Source organism: Acinonyx jubatus, chromosome B4 (assembly GCF_027475565.1).
Source record: "Acinonyx jubatus isolate Ajub_Pintada_27869175 chromosome B4, VMU_Ajub_asm_v1.0, whole genome shotgun sequence".
Lineage (NCBI taxonomy): Eukaryota > Metazoa > Chordata > Mammalia > Carnivora > Felidae > Acinonyx > Acinonyx jubatus.
In genome coordinates this window covers 132310036-132333630 of record NC_069387.1, presented here as the reverse complement: position 1 = coordinate 132333630, position 23595 = coordinate 132310036, and the positions used below count along the sequence as shown (strand labels likewise).

Genomic DNA, 23595 nt, shown 5'->3' with positions numbered 1-23595 from the left:
ATAGTTAACTGGAACTAGCATATAATGGTCTAGTTTGGGCTGATCCCAGTGGTCCCGAGATGTGCCTGGTATCATGTTGGAGAGAAAAGAGTGAGGGCCATAACAATCAGGAAGGACTTCTTGGAGGTGGTGAGGCATGAGTCTAGCTTTGAATAATGGAGATTTGGAGCAGCCTAGAGAAAAGAGCAGTGTGCTGGCCAAAAGAAACTGCTTGTCCTATGACATCTTCAAACTCAAGCTGACAGAAACTCAACCCTCACCCCCAAACCTGTTCTTCTTCCTTAATTCCCTACTCAAAGGATTCCATTTCTGGTGGACTCCACACTTCCCACCAAATTTTCACAAGGATATCTAAATATGGAGGAAAACATTTAGGATTCCCCATCATTATCTCCATACCGTTCCCTCACCAGTGTAGGGTAAAAAAAAAGATGATTTTGAAAGCTCAAGAATATGCTTAAAGATAAATAGGCAATGGAATGATGACATCATTGAAACCTTTCGTTCTGGGTGTTTGTCCGTGTGTGTATGTATGAATGTTTCATTTATTCTCCCTGCCAGAAATGTGTGGTATGATGATAACAAAAACAGCAAATTACCGTCCGTCGCCTAGAAACGACTTGGTTCCCCTGCGGGCGCCCTTGAAAAACGAGGTCCGTCCGCCTGCAATGGCGTCACTTCCGTTTCCTGCCGCGCGCGGCCATTTCCACTCCTCCAGCGCGACCTTCCGGCCGAGGCGCGCGCTCCCGCTCTGAAGTCAGCTGCGCTCCCAGACGGGTGGCGAGAACGCGGAGTCGCAGCTATGGTGAGTGCGTGCGCGTGGTGGAAGGGCTGGGAAGCTCGAGACTCTGGGACCGGTTCACTAACTAGGCTGCCGGGGCTTAGAACCTACGCTGTCTCGATCGCCCGGCCCGGGGTTAGAGCTCCAGCGGCCGCGGAGTCCCAGCCTCCTCCCCCCGAGTTAGAATTCGGACCGCCGCGGGGCCCCAACAGCTCCGCTCGAGGTTAGAACTCGGAAAGCCTCAGGGACCCAACAGACTGTCGTGGGTACTTTGCAGCTACTCCGTGCGCGTGGCTGGAAGCCTCCGGGGAGTGAAGGAGTCCCGGCCCAGCGTGGGAGGAAACAGACCAACCCACGTGGGAGAGAGTAGAAAGTTGGATGAGAAAACCAGGCTCCGTCTTTTTTATTTCTCTTCTTGGGAATCGCTAGAGGATGGTGGGGAACCCTGAATTCACATCAGCCTACCCCACTTGCCCATTTGTCGATGTTCAGGAGAGGGAGATCTAGATCTCCATGGGTCTGAGCCTTAGTGCCCAACCCCGAGTTACACGTGCCGGGGACTTGGCGTTTGAGGGCCTTTGGCGGCTGTGGTAAATGTGGAGTGATTCCGAACCCCGGCTTGGGTTCAGGAATGGTTGCTGCGAGGCGGCAGTCTCAAATCAGAGGTCTTGGTAGCACCACGTGCGGCTTCTCTAAGCTGTTGGTGATCTGCAACCTTTAATCAACTCCTGTAGCTTGGTAGCTAGTTTTGTTTGGTACTTGGTAAGGAAAGAAGAGTTTACAAAGCACTTCCACTAACATAGTGAGGTTTAATCCTTACAACGGAGCGTGGATCCCGTTGGGCAGCTTCCCCCTTTCCTTCCCCCTACCCCCTAATTTGAAGTTAGTATGTGGCTGAGCCTTGAACTTGAAGCTTCTAAACCAGTGCTCATTTTACGGAATTCTACGGAAAGTTTTGGAATAGGATGGTCTCGAGTTAAACTTAAGAGAAATTTTCCTCGGGGTCCATGAGTGGCTCGGTAGGGTAGGCACCCAACTTCAGCTCAGGTCATGATCTCACCTTTCCTGAGTTCGATCTCTAGGTTGGGCTCTGTGCTGACAGCTCAGTCTGGAGCTGCTTCAGATTCTATGTCTCCTTCAGTCGGTCTGCCCCTCCTTGGCTCGCATTCTGTCTCTGTCTCTCAAAAATAAACATTAAAATTTTTAAAAAAAGAGAGAAATTTTCCTCAACTGTAAAATGGGGATAAAAGATGAATGAGAGTGTTGGAAAGATTTAAATGAGAATGCATGTTAAGCACCTAATCCTAATACTTGGGACGGTGTTAATGAGCACGCCTTGTTAAATCCAAACCTTGCTGGGTTTTGTTTGTCTCGTGTACAGGGAGACCAAATAGATCAAGCTAGGGATCAAAGTTAGCTAGCAGTATTATTTCATTCGTTCACTCATATAAATAACCCTTGAAAAACTTAAAAGGAATAAATACAAAGCAAAATTTCAGTTACTATTTATGAGCTAGGTAGTTTGTTTTAAAGTTGAGCCAACTTTTTATTGTTGACTGATACTGAAACAATAAGGTGAGGCCTCTTTAGTTGTTTGGGCTCCTGAAGTCTTCCCTTTTTGTGCATTTAATGTTTTGTTGAGAATTGAGAATCCTAAGTTCCAGAGAGTTGCTGTTGGAGCTGCAATTTAAAGTAGACTTTTGAGGGGCGCCTGGGTGGCTCAGTCGGTTAAGCGTCCGACTTGAGCTCAGGTCATGATCTCACGGTTTGTAAGTTCGAGCTCCATGTAGGGCTCTGTGCTGACAGCTCAGAGACCTGGAGCCTGCTTCAGGGTCTGTGTCTCCTTCTCTCTCTAACCCTCTCCCGTTCGCGCGCTCTCTCTCTCTCTCTCTCTCTCTCTCTCAAAAATAAAGATTAAAAACAAATTTTTAAATAAGGTATGAATAAAATAAAAATGATACAATTATAAGAAGAAATGGACAAATATGCAATTATATAGCATTTAAGTATATAAATGATAGTTGGTGAATCCAGAACATCAGTGTGGAAAGAGGATTTGAACAACACCATCAATAAATTTGATCTACTGGTCATAGTGAATCTAGTGAACAAAATTATGGAAATTTGAAAACAGAACTAAGCAATAGTGAGAATACCACACACAACAGCTAAAGTATTACCTGGATCTTAAAATGCTTATGTTGGAGGGAAAGGAGCTATAAAAAGGTAGGAAAAGAATGAAAAGACAAAACACCAAAGAAAAGCAGAAATTGCTGAAATAGCAAACAGATCTGACTTACAGGATGGACAGAATCAGAAGATTTTCTCTGAAAAGTCCCCTCCAACGAGATTAATCAGGAAAATAAGCAAAAGAGATGAAAGTGAGGAGTAACAAACATGAAGAAGTTATAATCTTCAGATATTAGAAAGGATATTAGAACAATTTGATAGCTATAAATACAGAAACTGAGATGAAGTGAACAAATGGCCTGAAAAAAAGTGTATCAAAACCAATTTAAGTAGGAATTTAAAATGAATAAAGAAATTAAAAAAAATTTTTAACAGGAGGGGTGGCTGGATGGCTCAGTCTGTTAAGTGTGCAACTCTTGATTTCGGCTGGAGTCATGATCTCATGGTATGAGATTGAGCCCCACAGCTCCTGAGCTGGCAGTGTGGAGCCTGCTTGGGATGCTCTTTCTTCCCCTTCACTGCGAGCTCTCTCTCTCACTCTCTTCTCTCTCTCTCAAAATAAATAAACATTAAAATTTTTTTTGACCTGAAAAAAACCCTATACCTAGTTGTTGTTTTTTTAAAAACCCTATACCTAGTTTTTAAAATAGCTTTATTGCAATAATTTATGTATTATAAGAAGTTCACCTGTGTGAAGTGTATAATTCAGTGGTATTTCATATATTTACAGAGCTGTGCAACCATTGCTATAGAATTTTAGAACATTTTTATCATCTCTTCCCCCCAAGAAACCTTATGTCCATTAGCTAATGGATATAAAATTAAAACCCTACTTAGTTGGTTTTATCTCAGGAATGCAAACTTCGTTTTAACATTAGAAGAACCGTAAAAAATTAAAGGAAAATATTTTTCATCTGAGTCAGCACAAAATCTGATCGAATTCAACATCAATCTGTTTAAGAAGAAATTCTTTTTTGGGGCGCTTGGGTGTCTCGGTCGGTTAAGTGTCCGACTTCAGCTCAGGTCATGATCTCACGGTTTGTGAGTTTGAGCCCCACATCAGGCTCTGTGCTCACAGCTCAGAGCCTGGAGCCTGCTTCTCATTCTGTGTTTCCCTCTGTCTTTCTCTCTGCCCCTCCCTGGCTCTCACTGTCTCTCTCAAAAAAATAAGCATTAAAGAAAAAAAATTTTTAATGTTTATTTTTGAGACACAGACCACGCATGGGGGAGGGACAGAGAGAGAGAGAGAGAGAGAGAGAGAGACAGAATCCAAAGCAGGCTCCACCCGGTCAGCATAGAGCCTGACATGGGGCTCGAAGAATTTACAAACCATGAGATTATGACCTGAGCTAGAGTCGGATGCCTAACCGACTGAGCCACCCGGGAGCCCAAGAAATTCTTAATACAGTAGGAAACAGTGAATTTTCTTAGCCTGAAATATCTAGGAGTAAATCTAAAAGATATTAAGCCTTCTGTAAAAATTGTAAAGCCTTACTGAGAAGTACCGAGTTAAGCATATATGTTTAAATTGACAGATTCTGCATACTAAAGGTCCTTTACCCAAATTGGGATTGTATCAAATCTACGTATCAGATTATCCCAGCACATTTTTGTGGGCCTCGAAAAGCTGATTCTAGAATGTAAGGAGAAGAGCCGACCAATAATGGGGAGACCTTTTTCCCACTTCTTCAGGGAACTCTAGCCCTCACTTAATTCCACATCACCCTGGAACCACTGCAGTTTCAGGGACCAGGCGTTTGGTGCAAGCTCACGCTCGATGTCACTTCCGCTGACGTCACCACTGCGTCACTTCCTGCTTCCTTGCGGGTGGGTCATTTCTGTGTCCTTGCGGTGCAGGGCAGGAGGCCACCGAGGCAGACGCGATGGTGAGTGCTCCCACCGGGGCGTCACCCACGGGTCACCACTTAGGACTGGGGTGCCGCGCGCTGCGTGCCGCGGTCCAGCCTCCAAAACCAGGGTTAGAGCGGGCCGCAGCGGGCGAACCACGCGTTGCTCGCGATGGTAACGTGGGGTGCATCCAAGTTTTATATATAAATACATATATTTGTAAAAAGAATCACAGGGAAAACAAATGAGAAATTAATGAAAATGCTTGAACTCGAGAGGTAGGGATGAGGAAGAAGGAATGGTTTAAGCAGGCCCCTCCCAATTTGTTCCCTAAATGGTTTATTTTGAAGCAAAGCCAGTGACGTAGCATTTTATTCATAGGTGATAAAGTATGTATCTGTAAAATCAGGATTTTTAGCAACTGCAGTGCCATTATAATACCCCAAAATTTAATAATTCCTTAGTATCAAGTATCTAATATCAGAATCAAAGGCTTGATCAGATTTTTCTACTTTCCTTTTGTTTTTCCCCAAGAATACTTGGTCATAGATGTTTTTGTTCTTCAAGAGGGGCAGTGATCACATGGTATCTTTTATGATATTGGTAGCTGTTAATGTCTGGATCCATTAATCTGTGTCTGGATTAATTGATGAATATGGGTTGCAAGATGGTGGGATTTGATTGACTCATTCCTTTAGTAGGTGGAGTAGTGATACAGTCTGTATGGGAAAGGCAGGATAAATGCTCTACTGTTTGCCAGTTTTCAAAACAGTTTTAGTTCACTAACAGCTTTGACTTTAGAACCATGTAGATGTGTTACATATTTGAAAAGTAAAATCTTAATTTTTTTTTAACAAGCTGAATACAAAGGAACCCTAATTGTATATCAAACTGATAAACCACAGGGAAATATTAATTTGAATAACTTGAATATTGTACTCTGACTGGGTGGCCTCAGTTGGATATATTGTAAGAACAAAAGGAAATTTTGACCTTGGTGAGCTTGTTGGTAGAGGTACCAACCATTTTGTTGGTACCGACCATTTTGTATGTATTGTAGGGTCAGATGATTGAGAAAATATTTTGATGGATTCTTACCGAGGACAGAGGAAGATTTGAATATTGAATGGGAAATGGAGAGAGAACTCTGTGCTACATTTCTATAAATGCCTTAATTTTTATTTCAGTAAATTTGGGGTGGAGTGTGGAAATCCCAAATTTAAAAACTATCCCCATGTGACTCAAGTGGATACTGAGCCATGAGAACCTATTAATAATCCATTTGCTACAATATTACCAAGCAAGAGAGGCAAATAAAAGTATATCGGCTTTAGTGTACATCATTGAACTATGTAATTGCTAAAATTCTTTTATTCTAATATATTTCAGTTTTTCTGAGTTGGGAATAGGCAGCCAGTGTCAGTTACTAAGTGTCTTTCTGGGGGCAGAGGAACAGGGATCACTATCTCTCTGGGTTGTTGATTATAAAGTATTTTGTGATTTGTCCGGAACAACTTCTGGTTCAGTTTGACTGATGGTTTGATGACTTCCCCCACTTCCCGCCCCATAGACTGAGGCTGATGTAAATCCGAAGGCCTACCCCCTCGCAGACGCCCACCTCACCAAGAAACTACTGGACCTTGTTCAGCAGTCATGTAACTACAAGCAGCTTCGGAAAGGAGCTAATGAAGGTAAGGCAGCCAGAGGGTGCTTCAGGTAGAGTGATCAGGCACTGGCTCTGGTTTAGATGTCCAACTTGGAAAGAGGGCTGGACACTTGATTGGGACCAGTGGGAGGACTTAAGAGCAGCATTTTGGCAGTAGCTGCTAAAGGTTAACGGTGTAGGAATTCTTTTAGACCCAGTTATTCACATCTATCTTGTGAGGAGAATGAGGTCGGGATTTGAACTTGGGCAGTGTGGCTCCACAGTCTGTGCTCTTGTTCATACTCCAGCATTAACAGAGTGTGGTCTGGGGACTAGCACTGGGCCACAGAGATATAAGCCATCAGGAGTAAGTGTTTAAACAGTGATATGGGGTGCTGATTTTTCTTCTAAGTTGCATGTGGTGTGAGCCTTCCAGAAATACTGCTTGTGACAGACTGGGATGGTAAAACCCTGATCCTTGATCACAGAGTTTGAGAAATGCTGTACTGCAAAGCCTGTGTGAACGCTGTTCCAGTCAACCAGGCAAGAGGTGGTAGTGACTTGGACAAGTATGGTAGCAGAGAAGAAGAAAGAAGCGGTCTGTTTCGGGATGTGTTGTGACAGAGCTCATGATTTGATGGAGGGTTGGAGAAAGGCATTGAGGGTGGCTAATTGGTGATTAAATCCCACATCACCAAGGCCACACTGTAAGACAGAGGATTGCTTGTGCCTGGGGATTTTTGCTCAGAAAGCACTTGTTTCTTTCCTTTGGAAATTGCTTTTTTGTGGCTTCCATGCCCAAGCTCCACCCCCATCCCAGTCACTTATTGGGCCTCGTGTCCTTCTCTCTTCAGCCACCAAAACCCTCAACAGAGGCATCTCTGAGTTCATCGTGATGGCTGCAGACGCTGAGCCGCTGGAGATCATCCTTCACCTTCCGCTGCTATGTGAGGATAAGAACGTGCCCTACGTGTTTGTGCGCTCTAAGCAGGCCCTGGGGCGGGCCTGCGGGGTCTCCAGGCCTGTCATCGCCTGTTCTGTCACCATCAAAGAAGGCTCACAGCTGAAGCAGCAGATCCAGTCCATTCAGCAGTCCATTGAAAGGCTCTTAGTCTAAACCGGCGGCCTGTGCCCCACTCCTGAGTCCTCCCCTTGGGGTTGTGTATCATATTGTCTGTGTTAGCATGTAGTACCTCCGGCCACGTTCTCTTGTTGTATCACAGTACTAAATCCGGGTTTTGCATTTTTGTATTATTTTTGTTTTACGGGGTGTTATCCATATATTAATCCTCCACCCAGCCCAGTCTCCCATTCTTCTCTGCCATCTTATCCTCCCTTTTGAAAAATGAACTAATGCGAAGAACAGGCGGAGACAGAGTGGTGATACCATTCAAAGGCAGGGAAGAGCCAGGATAGAGATCTCGTTCCAGCTTTCAGGCGCTGACTTCCCCTTGTGTGCAGGACCTCATGGATGTAAACACCATTCACTTTGTATCCCTCGTGCCTGGTGTACAAAATCATTCCATAAACGTTTGCTCTCTATGGAGATTATGTAGCATTTGGGGAGAAAGCATGTATCCTGTGAGGTTATTAGGTGTATGTCCAAGTGTCGTGTGCTAATCTGCCCCTGCCGTTTGCTTCGGTAATGTGGTATTGTTCCCCCTCTCCCCCAACTCCTAACCATGCCCCTGAGGGCAGCAGGGCAGCAGCATAGCAAAGATGTGCTGCAGAATTCCAGAAGCTGCCTGAGCAAGTTAGACATGGGGTAGTTGACCTAGGTCTTGAAGGAGTCCAGAGTGGCAAGAGAAAAGAGAATCAACTGATGCTGAAATGAAGAAGTCTCATGAGTCCCGGAGGCCTGACTGGAAGCTACAGCAGAGATGCTAGAGTGCAGGAAACATCCTCTCTGGTGAATACAAAGGTCTTCAGTGGACAGTTGGTACCAGCTCTGAAAGCCATGACCCCTGTTCCCTGCCACAGTGTGGGGCAGGTGTATTCTTCATCACATCAGAAGGACAGTGCTCGTGTGCCATTCTCGTGAGCATTCTAATAAAGAGATATATTCATATTCCAGTTTAAAGAAAGTGTGGTTCTTGATAGGTATCCAGCTAATACCTGAAATGAAGAACTGTTTCGCATTCTTAGAACAGTGATAGCTTCTCAAACTTTCCACCAAGAGGCTGTGAAAAAGCCATTACCTCTGGTGGTTTTCTAGCAGCTCAAAGTGTCTTGTACTGACATGATCATTGAGGTGTTGCTCTCACTCTACAGAGGGTTTCCCCGCCTCAGCACTAAGGATGTTTTGGGCTGGGAGATTTTTTATTTTTTAACTTTTTAAAATTTAGGGGCGCCTGGGTGGCTCAGTCGGTTAAGCAGCCGACTTCAGCCAGGTCATGATCTTGCGGTCCATGAGTTCGAGCCCCGTGTCGGGCTCTGTGCTGACAGCTCAGAGCCTGGAGCCTGTTTCAGATTCTGTGTCTCCCTCTCTCTGACCCCCCCCCCCCGCCCCCCCGTTCATGCTTTGTCTCTCTGTCTCAAAAATAAACGTTAAAAAATTTTAAATCCAAGTTAGTTTACATATAGTGTAAACTATATGGAGCCTAGGAGCAGGCTGAATGATTCTTTATGGGAGAGGGGGGCCCTGTATGCTGTAGAATGTTTAGCAGCATCTCTGGCCTTTACCCACTAGATGTCAGTAGCAATCGTCTCCCTCCCCGAAGACACTGCCAGGTGTTCCGGTGGCAAAGTCACCCCTAGCTGAGAACTGTTGCAGAATTAGGGCTCCTAGTAGCCTTTGCCACATGCTAGAGAGTTAGGGGTTGTGGTGGGGAGGTGATGACTGAAGCCACTTGTTAACCTGAGGGAAAGCACTGTGAGATCCTTGTATCTCAGCAAGAGAAGTTTTCTTCCAGGGTATAGATAACAATACCATAATGGTCAAATTAGTGCAGGTTATATTTAGTGTTGTCTTGGCCAGCTTGGGCCAGTGTGCACGTTTCAGTAAGAAGCATATGTAGGAAATCCAGAAACCACCCTATCCTGCTAAAGTGTTGTGTGCCTACTGGGCTAGTCATTTCCTCCAGGTGACTCCAATGTTTAGATACCCCCATCTCCCCACCCCGACCCCGCCAACCCAAGCAGCTTTATATTTGTAGGTGGTGGGGTTCAGGTTGCTTACTATGTTTTGTTCTATATGTACATTTATAATCATACTTTAAAAGAACAAAATAATTTGGGTGGAGGAAGATCAAGTTCAACCTCCACTTGGTTGGAAACTCAGCCTTATCCACTAGAGCTTTAGGAAGTGAGGTGGGGCAGGGGCTCCTGGGATCTACACCCCTAGTACCCACTTTACTCTGGAGTGTTAGCTCAGTTGCCACAGCTACATTTTAAGCCTTCAGAGGCCAGGGTCCCCGTTTATGATCCTTTGAAAAAACTGGCTCTTCTCCTTGCTCCTAATGGCCCCCCTGCCTGTCCTGTGTCTGCATCTCCACCATGTTCTGTCTTCACTCAGTGTTTCACATTTGGTTTCTTGAACATTCCAAACGTACTTACTTCTTGTTGGTTGTATCTCATGTTCCTTTACTGCACTGGTGGCTTTCTTCTCATGCCAGTCTTAATTCAAGTATCACTGCTGTAGGACCTTTACAAACTACCTCATTTCTTTCCTTTTCCCCCAGCACTGTGACATCCTATTTTTAGCTTCTTCTTTACTAACATCTGAGGTGGTTTTCTGATCATTAACCCTCATTAGCGAGCAGGAACTTGTGTGATACCCTAGCACCTGTAGCAGTGCCCTAACATAGATGTTTCAAAAGTGTAGAATGATGGGGCACCTGGGTGGCTCAGTCGTTGAGCGTCCAATCCAATTTTAGCTCAGCTCGTGATCTCACAGTTCGTGAGTTCCAGCCCGTGTCAGGCTCTGTGCTGACAGCTCAGACCTGGAGACTGCTTCGGATTCTGTGTCTCCCTCTCTCTGCCCCTCTCCTCACACTGTCTCTCCCTCTCTCAAAAATAAATCAACATTAAAAAAAAATTTTTTTTTAAGTGTAGAATGAAGAATTCCTAAAGGGTAGACACACAAGCAAGGGAATCTAGTAATTTCCAGCCAGCCACCTATGAAGTTGGTTGCAGAATTTTGCATTTAAACATTTTTGTAGAGAAAATCAGGTCAATCATCAGGTCTGAAAGGTTCCTCTGACCCCAAACACACAGTGGTTAGGAACTTCTGTTCTAGAGTGCAAGTTTCCTGAGTGGACTAAGATTAAGGATTGTTTTTATATTTACAATAGTGACCTTGGTAAAGGTCATCTGTAATACGTTGAGTACTAAACAATGCATTTCCATTATCGTTAAGCCCAAACTATGAGGGCTTAAAGGTGGTGAGGAAGGAAGAGGAACTTGTTCTCAGCACGGTATCCCCGAGTCCCTCTCAATGTCAGCTAAGTTACATTTTGAAAAATCTCTGCCCCACCCCCACCCACCATCCCTTTTCTATCCTCTCTGTCCCTTTTCTGCTCTTTCTGCTGCTACTGCTTTTGAAGAATTAGCCTGAGAGAAGGAAGGAAAGCATCTGGAAGGATTTGCATCCTCCATGGATGGCTGGAGATTCAGGGTCTGTAGGCCGTGTGTCTTCCAGGACTAGAATGAGCATCTCATGAGATATATGACGGGTCAAGTTACTCTTGTAAGAGATTTTCACTTTTGGATTCTTTGTTCTCTGAGTGTTGAAGGTGTTTTGTTTTTACTTGGAAAGCAGATATTATATTCTTGTTTGGCTTTCTTTCCTTATGTGGGGGAGAGGGAAGTTAATTCTCCGATGGGAAGAGATGCTTTTGAGGATTAACTTCCCTCTAATTCTTCAAAAGCAATAGCAGCAACAAAGAGAAGTCACCCTGCTCCTCTTCCCCTTTTCCTAATGCTAGGCCCTCTCCTCACCCTACCACAGCTTCCCTGAAAAAACACGAGGAATAACTCCTTTCACGTATGCTGGAATCCAAATTCTCAGGGCAACAGAAAATGTATCTTCATGTACCTGAACGTCACGTTAAGAGGAATGCAGCATGAAAGGGGCTGCTAGTCACTCATGAAGCAAATGGTACCAGAATTAGAAATGTTCCATTCTTAGTGCTTCTGAACTCTGATCTTTAGGTCTATATTGACACAGTGAAAGGGAAAACAGGTGGGGGGGAGGGGGGAGCAGAGGATGAGAATATTGCTGGGGCTTGTCATTCCTCAAGTATGTCTACCTGTCCTTAATTGTCACATTCTCCCCTACCTTCACTGATACTTTATTTCCACGATGATGATGTGTTCCTAATGGGAGAGCAAATAAAGCCAATAGCCAATGGCAGGTGATCTTTGGATGTGAGACAGACACATCTTTCTCTTTCATACCAAAGAACAGTATAGGGGCACCTGGGTGGCTCAGTCAGTTGGCTAAGCATCTAACTTCGGCTCAGATCGTATCTCACGATGAGTTCGAGCCCCACATCAGACTGTCTGCTGTCAGCACGGCGCCCGCTTCAGATCCTCTGTCCCCTCCTCTCTCTGCGCACCACCACCCCCCGGCTTACACTCTCTCAAAAATAAATAAAAATATGGAAAAATAACAAATAACAGTATATAGTACAAAGTTAGAGCTCTTTATTCAGACAGTAAAGCCCAACAAAGTGGGAGGGCTATGCTGTCTCCATGGCAACAGAAAGTCTCATAAATGTAAAGTTCCTGGCTTCTATCAGACAGACTCTTCCTGGCCCAGAAGAAACAGGTTTTAACTTGATGAGAACAACCCAGGCAGCCTGGCAATAGTACAGAAGGGTGGCTAGCTGTTCAGTCTCTGGTCATTTCTTCTGGAAGTGCTCAGTGAGCATGTTCATCAGCTCCTGCTTCTTCAACCCGCCCTTCAGCCCATACACCCTGCAGACTTCCTTCAGCATGGGCACAGTGAGCTTACCCAGCGTGCCCTTGCTGACATGGGCCTTCAGCTCCTCTTCAGATAACTCCACTTTGGGTCTTTTGTTTCCAGAACCTTCATCATCTGGAGGAAAAGGTCAGGAGGGAGTGATTGGAAATGCTAACAGTGACCCTTCTACAGTCTGGGCTGCAGTTAACCATTTTCCATAAGCTGGGATGCCCAGGGGAGCGTGTTTTGATAAGGTAGCTTCATTTAAATATAAAGTCAAAACCATATCAGACCTAGAAGGAAGTTCCAAGTAGTGCAGTTGCCATCGGTTTACCCAAAATTGGTGCTCAGTCTGGGGAAGTCATTCCTTCCTTCATTCAAAAAGCATTTACAGAGCACCGTGTCAAGTACTAAGGTGCCATGCTAGACGATAAGCAAGTGCAGACTGAGTGAGATAAACAAGTAAATCCCTAAAGTGTGCACATGTGTGAAGAGCTATGGTAACAGCTCACACAGGGCACTAGGAGTCACTTTTTGGGTAGTTTTTTTTTTTATAAATGTTTGTTTCTTTTGAGAGAAAGCATGCACACGTGTTTGTGAGAACAGGGGAGGGGTAGAGAGAGACAGAGAGAGAGAGAGAGAAAGAGAGAGAGAGATGATCCCAAGCAGGCTCCACAGTGTCAGCACAGAGCTTGATGTGGGGCTCTAACTCACCAACTATGAGATCATGACCGGAGCCAAAACCAAGAGTCAGATGCCTAACTGACCAAGCCACCCGGGGTGCCCCTAGAGGAGTCACTTCTGATGGAGAAGAGAGAAGGCTCCATGGCCACCAACCTAGCCTCTCACAGCTCCATTTCCTTGTAAGGCTGCAAGTTCGAGCCCCACATCGGGCTTTGCGCTGATAACACGTATTCTCTGTCTCCTTCTCTCTCTGCCCCTCTCTTGCTAGCACTTCCTCGCCCTCCCTCTCCCAAAAATAAACATTAAAAATTTTTAAATTAAAAAAAAATTAAAAACCAGTTCCTGGGTCGCCTAGGTGGCTCAGTCAGCTAAGTGTCTGACTTCAGCTCAAGTCATGATCTCACGGTTCATGAGTCCGAGCCCTGCATTGGGCTCTCTGCTATCAGCACAGAACCTACTTCAGATCCTCATTCTCCCTCTCTCTGCCTCTCCCCTGCTTGCACCCTCTCTCCTTTTGCTCTCAAAAATAAACTTAGAAAATTAAATAAATAACCCAGTTCCTCACCTTGTTTCCTCTTGGAAACTTTTTCTTCAGGATTATAATCAGGTGGGTAGACAAGCTCCTTAAACTCATCCACCAGGGGGCCAAGTCTCTTATCTATTGCTTTAGTTTTAGGCACTAGAAAATCAAAACACAAGAAGAATGAGTCAGGTGAGTCACAAGCCCTGGCTTCCTGTCCAGTTCCAAGTCTACAGGGACCAGAGGAGAAAGCACCTAAGTGTAGGGGTTGAGGGAAGTCAGGAAAGGGTCCAGGAGGAGGCAACTAACCTGGTCAAGAACACATTCAACAAAGTCTTCCTAATATTTACCAAGTACCTTCTAACAATTGAATTTAATGAGCACTTACTACAGCCAGACACCCTTCTCACTGCTTTAAACTTATTTTACTTAATCCTCTAACAACCTCTAGGGTAGGTAAATTTGTTTCCTTATTTTATAGAGGAAAGCAGAGAGGTTAAATGACTTGCTCAAGGTCAAACAGCTGGGAGTAATAGAGTTGAGAATGGGGTTAGATTCTGGAGTTTCAAACAAGAGTCTGTGCCCCCAGTGGGATTACAGTCTAGTCAGGGTAAGGAGGCAGTAAAAACATAAACACAGTGGCTGGCAATGCCATGATGGAAGGGACCGAACAAAGGCACACTGGAACACAGGAGGGGTCAGGAGAGATTTTCTGCAGCCAAGTCTGCAAAGCTGAGTGTTCTTCCTCAGGCAGGGACTATTCAAAGCAGGAGAAGGCACAGGATAAGAAATAGATAACATACAGCTTGAAGGTAGAATGTCAGGAGTGTAGGACCGGTGAGGAGGCTGGAAAGGCAATCATGGCAAGGTCATGGAAGCCTTGAATGCCCACCCAGGTCGTAGACTTTATCCTGAGAGCAGTGGGGAAACTCTGAAGGGCTATGAGCAGGGGAACAACATGATTCCAATTACATTCCAATTACATTTCCAGTTTAGAAAGATCATCCTGGGGTGCCTAGGTAGCTCAGTCAGTTGGGTGTCTGACTTCAGCTCAGGTCATGATCTCACAGCTTGTGGGTTCGAGCCCTGCATCAGGCTCTGTGCTGACAGCTCTGAGCCTGGAGCCTGCTTCAGATTCTGTGTCTCCCTCTCTCTCTGCCCCTCCTCTGCTCATGCTCTTTCTCTGTCTCTCAAAAATAAATAAATAACAAAGAAGGAAGGAAGGAAGGAAGGAAGGAAGGAAGGAAGGAAGGAAGGAAGGAAAGAAAGAAAAGAAAGAGAGAGAGAGAGACAGAGACAGAAAGAAAGAAAGAAAGAAAAGAAAGAAAGAAAGAAAGAAAGAAAGAAAGAAAGAAAGAAAGAAAGAAAGATAGATCATCCTGAGCTGTGTGTGGATGGGAGGAGGGTGAGACAGAAGGCCAAACCTGGGGTGAGGGTGGAGGGGATAAGGGACCATAAAGTGGCAGAATTGATGATGTACAGATAGAATGTGAGGTGTAGGGTGGCCAGAGGGAGGTGGCGACCAGCTGGTATGGCAGGAGCATTCCCCAGGACTGATACAACAGAAAAAAGATATCTTTGGGGGAAAGACAGTATTTTTGTTTTCTTTGTTACCTAACCATTATGCGGTTTGTTGAGCTTGAGACCTGAGCTGTGTCACATCAAGGACAGGCATGAGGAGACGAGTATCTCATCATCTCCTCATGTGGCCACGTTTCCAAAGTATTAAGGGAAGATCCTGCCGCCTGGTGTGCCCAGAAGAAGGCACAATGTCACAACCAACCTGGGCTCCTGCTGAGACAGAAGCCCCATGTTCCAGACTATAGGAGTCTCTGCGAGAGCTTTGGTTCTCAACCTGGCAACCAGCTGAGACTTTTAAAAAATACCGATGCCCAAACCCCACCCCCCAGAGATTCTGATTTAAGTGGTCTGGGGGTGAGGCCTAAACCGCCAGATTTTTTGAAGTCTCCTGGATGATTCTGTTGTACAGCCAAAGTTGAGAACCAGTGTGCTAGAGGTTAAGAGCAGGTCTCAGAATAACCTGGAAGGCTTGTTGTAAGACACAGGTCGCAGGGGCCCAACCTGAGTTTCAGATTCAGTCAGCCTGGGAAAGGGCTCAACAGGGGCATTTCTGACAAGTTTCCAGGAGACACCAGTGCTGCTGTTCCAGGAAGCACACTTAGAACCACTGGTGGAGTCTGAGGAGGCCACGTGGGGAGAAGTGAAGTGACAGAGAAACAGAGGGCCCAGGATCACCTAGTGCACTCGCGCCCATGTTTAGAGGAGAAAAAAAGGGAAGCAGGTCCAGCAAAGGTGTCTTAGGGCACTGTCAGCTCAGGAGAAAAACAAAGCATGGTGTCACAAAGCCAAACAGAGAAAATGAGAAACAGGTGTGAGTCTTCAGGAAGTTATTTATTCAAAGGAAACCATATCCTGTGTCAGAGGGAAGCAGATACACATCGGATTGGAAACGAGTGAAGAACATAAAAGAACGAGCGTCAAAGGGGTCGGGTGTCTGAGCGGTGGGACACCTGGGGCCTGCAGCAGCCATCACCAGGCAGCTGCAGTTCCGGCCAGAGCCCGGGACAAAGGGTATGGCTGGAGACAGGCTCGGGGGTCACAGACATGAGGGATACAGCAGGCTGGGGGAGCAGCCAAGATAACCAACAGAAAGGGAGAGCAGCGGGGCTGAGGACAGAAACCTGAGCCCCTGGAGTTATAGGAAACGTCAGAGCAGCCAAAACTGTTTTGAAGAGAGAGGCAGGAAGAGCAAACACAACTTGCAGTAAAATTATAGGACAGGAGCCAGAATGGAAGAGGCCAAGGCCCTGGTGAGGAAGAGACAGAACGCTGTGGAATAAAGGGGAACAACTGTGTTTTGAGCACTTCCTGAGAGTCAGGACCGAGACGGTGTCAATAGCTTATAAGAACAGTATCGGGGCGCCTGGGTGGCTCAGTCGGTTAAGCGGCCGACTTCGTCTCAGGTCATGATCTCGCGGTCCGTGAGTTCGAGCCCCGCGTCGGGCTCTGTGCTGACAGCTCAGAGCCTGGAGCCTGTTTCAGATTCTGTGTCTCCCTCTCTCTCTGCCCCTCCCCTGTTCATGCTCTCTGTCTCAAAAATAAATAAACATTAGAAAATTAAAAAAAAAAAAAAGAACAGTATTGCTGTCCCCATTTTACCTATAATGAAACTGAGTTTCGGGTAGATGAAGTAAGATTCCAAGGCTACTCAAGTTAGTAAGTGGCAGAGCTGGGATTCAAATCTGTATCAGGTATTTCCAAAGCGTATGTCCTTCACCACCTTGCTGGAGACCAGGCAACTTACTCCCTGATTTATCTAAAGGCCATCAAGAAAGATGGCTGCTTGGGGCACCTCGGTGGCTCAGTCGGTTGAGCATCCGACTCTTGATTTCGGCTCAGGTCATGATCTCACAGTTTGTGGGATCGAGCCCCATGTCAGGCTCTGTGCTGGTGGCACGGAGCTTACTTGGGATTCTCTCTCTCCCCCTCCCCTGCTTGTGCTCTTTCTCTCTCTGAAAAGTAAATTCACTTAAAAAAAAAAAGATGAGGTGCTTAATTCCAAGGTTCCTGTTGGGCTAGATCCAGCTAACAGTCACCACCATAATACAGGTACAATAGCTTTTACATGTCTAGCACTGGGACTGTTTTGTCTAGTAAAAAGAGACCATTAATAACTGGGAAGTAAGGGCGCCTGGGTGGCTCAGTCGGTTAAGCGTCCGACTTCGGCTCAGGTCATGATCTCGTGGTCCGTGGGTTCGAGCCTCACGTCGGGCTCTGTGCTGACAGCTCAGAGCCTGGAGCCTGCTTCAAATTCTGTGCCTCCCTCTCTCTGTGCCCCTCCCCCGCTCACACTCTGTCTCTCTCAAAGATAAACATTAAAAAAAATTTTTTTTTAAATAATAACAACTGGGAAGCTCAGCAGGCCACACTAATTGTTCTGATCTTTTCAACCTCTGTTAAGAGCCTTCATTAAATCCCATCTGTTGCCCAGCTGATATTTACCTGTATCACTAAACTGTGTGTGTCCTCTTACGAAATACATAAGAGAACCACAATCAAGAAAGGGACTGGCAGCGAGTTCAGAGCTCAACTGAGGCAGCCAGGCAAATCTCCCCGATGCTGGGTAACAAGGATCTTCTGAGGCAGAGCCTACAGTCTGATGGAGAGACAGGAAACACAGTGGTGCAGAGCGAGGGCTCTGGGCCAGACGCACTGGATTCTAAACCTGGATCCACCGCTCACTACTTAGTGCCTTGGAGAATTACTACCTTCTCTATTAAATAAGGACAACGGTGCCTACCTCATAGTTACCAGAATTGGATGAGTCAACAGCTAGGACCAAGAGTGCCTGGCACACAGTAAGCGCTCAATAAATGTTATAGGTTATTATTTTTTTTTTTTTTTACTTTTCCCAACATGTAGTCATGAGGGGGCCTGGTTCAAAGGCAGGTTGCAGAAGCCTGGCACACTCTCCTCCTCTTATGGCAGAATGAGCCAAATCTCTTCTGAGACAGTCTATGCTGGTCTATAAAATCTCTCAGAGAAGGCTGGAAAAACGAGGTGGAGTCTTTGCAGGATGCTAGAAAACGCATCCGTATTTCCAGTCCAGAGTGAAACTGTTACGAAAACCTCCCATGGAAAGAGCTCAGTCCCAGCCTTCTTACGTGTCAAATCCACTGCCTGTTCAGGCTCCATCAAATCCAAAGCCAAGGCCTCCAGGTTTCTGAAGTGCTGCTGCAGCACTGGGTTCTCAAAGGCATCACTTCTAGTAAAACAGTAACATAAATAAATTGAAGCATTTAAACATTAAAAAAAAATAATAACAAAATTAAATAAACCCAACTGAGATACCACAGGCCCAGGGTCAGCTGAGGAAAAGAGCCCAGATAAAACAGCTGGGAGTCTTGTCTCTGGAATCAACTTTTCTCTCTCCAATTTCCAATTTATTGGAATCCAAAAGCCAATCAAAAAAAAAAATTGGGGGGGCGGGGTGTGCCTGGGTGGCTCAGTCAGTTAAGCATCTGACTTCGGCTCAGGTCATGATCTCACAGTTTGTGAGTTCGAGCCCCACATAAGGCTCTGGGCTGGCAGCTCAGCTCAGAGCCTGGAGCCTGCTTCAGATTCTGTGTCTCCCTCCCTCTCTGCCCCTCCCCTGCATGTGCTCTGTCTCTCACAAATAAAAATAATAATATTAAAAAAAATTTTTTTAACACTTTATTTATTTTTAAGAGGCAGAGAGAGACAGAGCACGAGTAGGGAAGGGGCAGAGAGAGAGGGAAACAGAATCTGAAGTAGGCTCTGGGCTCTGAGCTGTCAGCACAGAGTCTGACGCGGGGCTTGAACCCACGAACCGTGAGATCATGACCTGAGCCGAAGACAGATGCTTAACGGACTGAGCCACCCAGGTGCCCCTAAAAGCTGACTTAAAAGCTAACAATCCCTGCCCATCTGTCTGCCACTGGAAGCTGTGGGCAGAGAGAGAAATGGAGAAGGCAGAGCCATGGAAGTTAAAAAAAAAAAAAAAAAAAAAAAAAAAAAGACAAAGGAGAGGTGGTAGGAGATGGAGAGAAAGAAACTGGATACTTTTTCTTCCCACGCTCAGCAGCAGCATGGGAGTAAAATAATCCTCTCACCCCAGGAGACAGTTCCAGAACAAGGCCTGACACTAACCCACTACTCACCTGTAATTGAAACGGAGCTTCTGAACAATGGCCTTCATCTTGTCTATCTGCTCTGGATTTGCCATGACTTTTTCAGTAAAGGGCACCTTCCGTTTATCGTCGGCATAGGGTAAGAAGGCAAGCTGGAAGCCTGAAGAAAGGACATTAGTTTCCCAAGATTTGACTCAACAAACGGTTTCAGTTGTGGAGTCGCCATTTGTCTCTCAACTTCACACTCACCCTTCTACGTCCCATGATGCTGGGGCTGGGACCCTGCCAGCCCTATTTCTCCTCTATCAGCTGATTCCCATTAGCAGCCTCCAGAACAGAGAGGGAGGCGGGAGCCTCCCATACCTGCCGGTTCCTGCCGGCAGTGGCCCGGCCAGGGCTCTTCACGGGCCAGCAGCAGCTGGATCCAGTCTCCAGCTTTCTGGACACACCCAGAGCCAGCTAGACAGTGCCCCCTCCCTGGAGGGCTGAGACCCAGCTCCATCAGGCCCTCCTCTGAGCCTCAGCCACTCCCCTCTGTTCCCCCACCGCCTCCACACACAAAAAGTAAAGAGGAAGGGTTATCAGGCCGATCTTGTTCCAGTTTTCTGTCAGGTTCTAAAAGGCTGCAAAATCTAGACTGGAACCGACTGCCGCCGCCAGGTGAGGGGCCCTGGCTAGCAATGCCCACGACACTGAGCAAGAGGAAGGAGCAAGTCCCTCTGCTCTCCTCTGCCCTACAGTCTCGCTCTAAGCACTCACTATTGACGGAGCCTCATTGCGAGCCAGCTGGCAAAGGAGGAACCCGAGTCGGAGAGTCTCGGCCTCGGCAGCACAGAGCATAACAGGAGGGATTTGGAGCTGACAGACAAGAGTTTACTAACTGATATGCAAAGCTATTCCTCAGCATTTTGACAACAGGGCTAGAGATATAACATATTCAAAGAGTTACTTTATAAAGTTCATTAAAAAAAAAAAAGTTGGGATTTCTTCTTTTTTTTTTTTTTTTTTTTTAATGCTCATCCATTTTTGAGAGAACAAGCAGGGGAGAGTAGACAGAGGGAGAGAGAATCCCAAACAGGCTCTGAGCGGTCAGCACGCAGCCCGACGTGGGGCTCAGTCTCACTACTGTGAGATCATGACTTGAGCTGAAATCAAGAGGTGGACGCTTAATTGACTTAGGCTCTCCACAAAATTCATTTTTATTAACATGGCTAATGGGGCGCCTGGGTGGCGCAGTCGGTTGGGCGTCCGACTTCAGCCAGGTCACCATCTCGCGGTCCGTGAGATCGAGCCCCGCATCGGGCTCTGGGCTAATGGCTCGGAGCCTGGAGCCTGTTTCTGATTCTGTGTCTCCCTCTCTCTCTGCCCCTCCCCCGTTCATGCTCTGTCTCTCTCTGTCCCAAAAATAAATAAACGTTGAAAAAAAAAAAATTTAAAAAAAAATGGCTAAAAAAAAAGAAGACTACCTTCTCTTGGCTACTTTGGGCTAGGCACTTGTACATTTATTAACTTATTTCAAATGTGAAACAACCTGAAGAGAAAGGTGTTCCAGAATTCTCATCTTTACAGGCAAGGGATATAAACAGAAAAGTTAAAATTATTTGCCCAAGTTAGCCAGGTGACGTGTGGCAGAGATGGGCCTGAAACAAAAGAAAGTAAACTTTTCCACACATAAGAGTAAGATATGGTCAAGTATGACATCAAAACCCATGGTCTTTCTACTACACATCACTGCCTTGGTGTATGCAGAAGATAAACCAAACATTAAACATTGCAAGGGTGGGGCGCCTGGGTGGCTCAGTCGGTTAAGCGTCCGACTTCAGCTCAGGTCACGATCTCGCGGTCCGTGAGTTCGAGCCCCGCGTCAGACTCTGGGCTGATGGCTCAGAGCCTGGAGCCTGCTTCAGATTCTGTGTCTCCCTCTCTCTCTGCCCCTCCCCCGTTCATGCTCTGTCTCTCTCTGTCTCAAAAATAAACATTAAAAAAAAATTTTTTTTTTTTTTTAACATTTCAAGGGTGCCAAAGAATTGCTTTTAGTAAAGAAAAGTATCAGCAGTGAGCCATCAACTTGGTCACTAACCTGCCAACAGTTCCTATGCAGCCAATTCTCGACTGTGGCTATAGAGCTGCCTTGTACAGCTGTACATGTTGTGCACTGCACAACCATATTTGGCAGCTTTACCTGGCTCTGCATCTGTGTCATCTGTGAAACCCTGAAAATGCACAAACGCCCCATTCCTGGAGACTATGGTTCAGCAGGTCTGAGTTGGAATCCCATGAGTGATTCCAAAGTCTGAGCAAAGTTCAGTAGCACTGAAAGTATCTCTTCCACATACCTGGGGGAGTCACCTGAATTTTCTGGTCATCCAGCTCCTCTTCCTGTGGCAACAAGACCACAAAATAAGGAGGGGTGTTCCGACGGGGGGTGTATCTGCACACCGCCATGACCTCCTTCTCCAGACACTTGGTGAGTAGAGCACTGAACAGAGTTGAGCTCCCTAAAAAACAAACGGCCCAAGGACCTGCATCCCAAAAGTGTCTCCTTTTTTCCCTGGTAGCTCATGTTATAAGCCTACAATTTCTCTCCCATTTTCTTAAAAGGGCTTGTGATACTTCAACAAGTAAAGTGTGAGAAGCCCAGAGCTGATGAGCAGCAGAGGCACAGAAAGGAAGAGAAAGGGATTAGATGCCTCGAATACCCCATTTAGAGGTGTGAATTATTAACATTAGTTCACTTTTACTATATTTAGGCTGACAATGTAAGTAAGCCCCAGTTACTAATGAAAGCCAATCAGGTCAAATCCAGGGGGTTCATTAGCTACAGCACAGAGGAATAGAGGTCTGGACAGCACAAACCCAACGACCTAATTCGTATCATCTTTAATTGCCGACACGAAGGAAGAAACTGGTTTTTCTTCTTTGTTAACTCTGTACCTGATGCCTCAAAGAAAGAATTCCATAGGAAGTAAGTTTTAAAAATACTAATTCCATATCTCCCCCGCCACCCTCCGGATACTCACAATGCATAGCAGTGTATTATAGGTCCTAAAGAAATCTCTTTAACTTTGTTTAGTCCCAAATTTCCAAAGCTTATCTGACCAGAAACACTTTCAAAATACCCCCTTAAGCCATCCTATCCAGTTTGCAAGCAGCTCGCTCGGTAAACTACCTTCTGTTACTCATTCATTTACCCTTGATCGAAGTCACATACCATTTACCAGGGACTCCTCGGGGTACACAAATAGGGAGGGCCTCAGGTAATGGTGCTTCTTCAGCATTATCAAGGGCTTGAAACCGATGAGAATCAAACCTGGTTCATCAAACCGTTTCAGCTCTTCTGTTTCCTCTTTCTCTAGCACAATCTGACGATTCCCATAGATCTAAAGGAAGGGGAACACGAGGGCCACATAAAGAGGCTACGTGGAGATACTTAGTTGATCCTTGGTTGGTCCTTACCTTATGCAAAAAAAATCTCAGATTCTCTCCCACATTTTGTATAATTAAAAAGGATGACTCATTTGATTTTAATTTTAGATACCAAATCATTCCTCAGATTGCACAAAGGTGAGAGAATGAGGGAAGACAACGTTCTGCGTTCTCAGTCTGTCCTTCTGATTACGAAAGGCATACGTGTATCATTTCAAAGCATAGGAGAAAATTTCGTTTGGGGAAGGGAAAAAAAAACCAAAACTCTCCCTAAAAAAGTGCGGTTTACATCTAACATACTTCCTTCATTCATCTCCCTAGTTGATTCTAAAGCATTTTCTTTTACCATACGCAAGCAAGGAATTTAACTATTAGAACAGAATGCAGAGTGGTCAGGGCTAAAGTTTCCACTGACATCTCTTTCAAACACTGGCTCTAACTTTCTAGCTCTCAAGGTATTAATGATCTAGATGCCTGGCTGGCTCAGCCGGTGAAGCATGTGACTCTTAATCCTGGGGTTGTAAATTCAAGCCCTACATTGGGTATAGAGATTACTTAAAAATAAAATCCTTAGGGGTGCCTGGGTGGTTCAGTTTGTTAAGCGTCTGACTTTGGCTCAGGTCAGGATTTGTGGTTTGTAGGTTTGACCCCCCACATCAGGCTCTATGCTCACAGCTCGGAGCCTGGAGCCTGCTTCGGATTCTGTGTCTCCCTCTCTCTCTGCTCCTCCCCCACTCGTGTTCGGTCTCTCTCAAAAATAAACATTAAAGAAAATTTATTAAAAAAAAGATAAATAATTAAAAAAATAAAGTCTCTTAAAAAAGATGATCTGGAGGCACCTGGGTGGCTCAGTTGGTTAAGCAACTGACTTCGGCTCAGGTCATAATCTCACGGTTCATGGGTTCAAGCCCCGCATCGGGCTCT

General features: G+C 45.6%; 2 protein-coding genes across 8 annotated transcripts in view; one reads left to right on the top strand and one right to left on the bottom strand.

The window, feature by feature from the left end:
* Positions 1-663: 663 nt before the first annotated feature.
* SNU13 (small nuclear ribonucleoprotein 13) lies at positions 664-8548 on the top strand. 2 transcript variants are annotated; one of them, XM_015077910.3, is made up of 3 exons: positions 664-805; positions 6390-6510; positions 7319-8548. In XM_015077910.3, exons 1-3 carry the CDS (start codon positions 803-805, stop codon positions 7579-7581), a joined length of 387 nt encoding a protein of 128 aa, XP_014933396.1. In that variant the 5' UTR covers positions 664-802; the 3' UTR covers positions 7582-8548. The 2 variants fall into 2 exon arrangements, with proteins under 2 accessions (XP_014933396.1, XP_014933397.1); XM_015077911.3 differs by lacking the exon at positions 664-805 and adding an exon at positions 4699-4857.
* Positions 8549-12088: 3540 nt separating this feature from the next.
* The window catches only part of XRCC6 (X-ray repair cross complementing 6), a 48569-nt gene continuing 37062 nt past the window's right edge, over positions 12089-23595 (bottom strand). For 5 of the 6 annotated variants that reach the window (XM_053226851.1, XM_027070623.2, XM_015077883.3 and 2 more), the window contains 6 exons: positions 22457-22625; positions 21582-21743; positions 19276-19405; positions 18259-18359; positions 13619-13732; positions 12089-12504 (listed from right to left, as the gene is read on the bottom strand). In XM_053226851.1, the coding sequence (XP_053082826.1) occupies positions 12308-12504; positions 13619-13732; positions 18259-18359; positions 19276-19405; positions 21582-21743; positions 22457-22625 (873 nt within the window). In that variant the 3' untranslated portion in view covers positions 12089-12307. The remainder of the gene's footprint in view (positions 12505-13618; positions 13733-18258; positions 18360-19275; positions 19406-21581; positions 21744-22456; positions 22626-23595) is intronic. The other variant, XM_053226850.1, reaches the window with a different exon arrangement.

Excerpts from the sequence above, each read along its gene's own strand:
- SNU13 (XM_015077910.3), top strand. Across the intron at positions 6,511-7,318 it reads TCGGAAAGGAGCTAATGAAG|CCACCAAAACCCTCAACAGA; the intron begins GTAAGGCAGCCA and ends TTCTCTCTTCAG.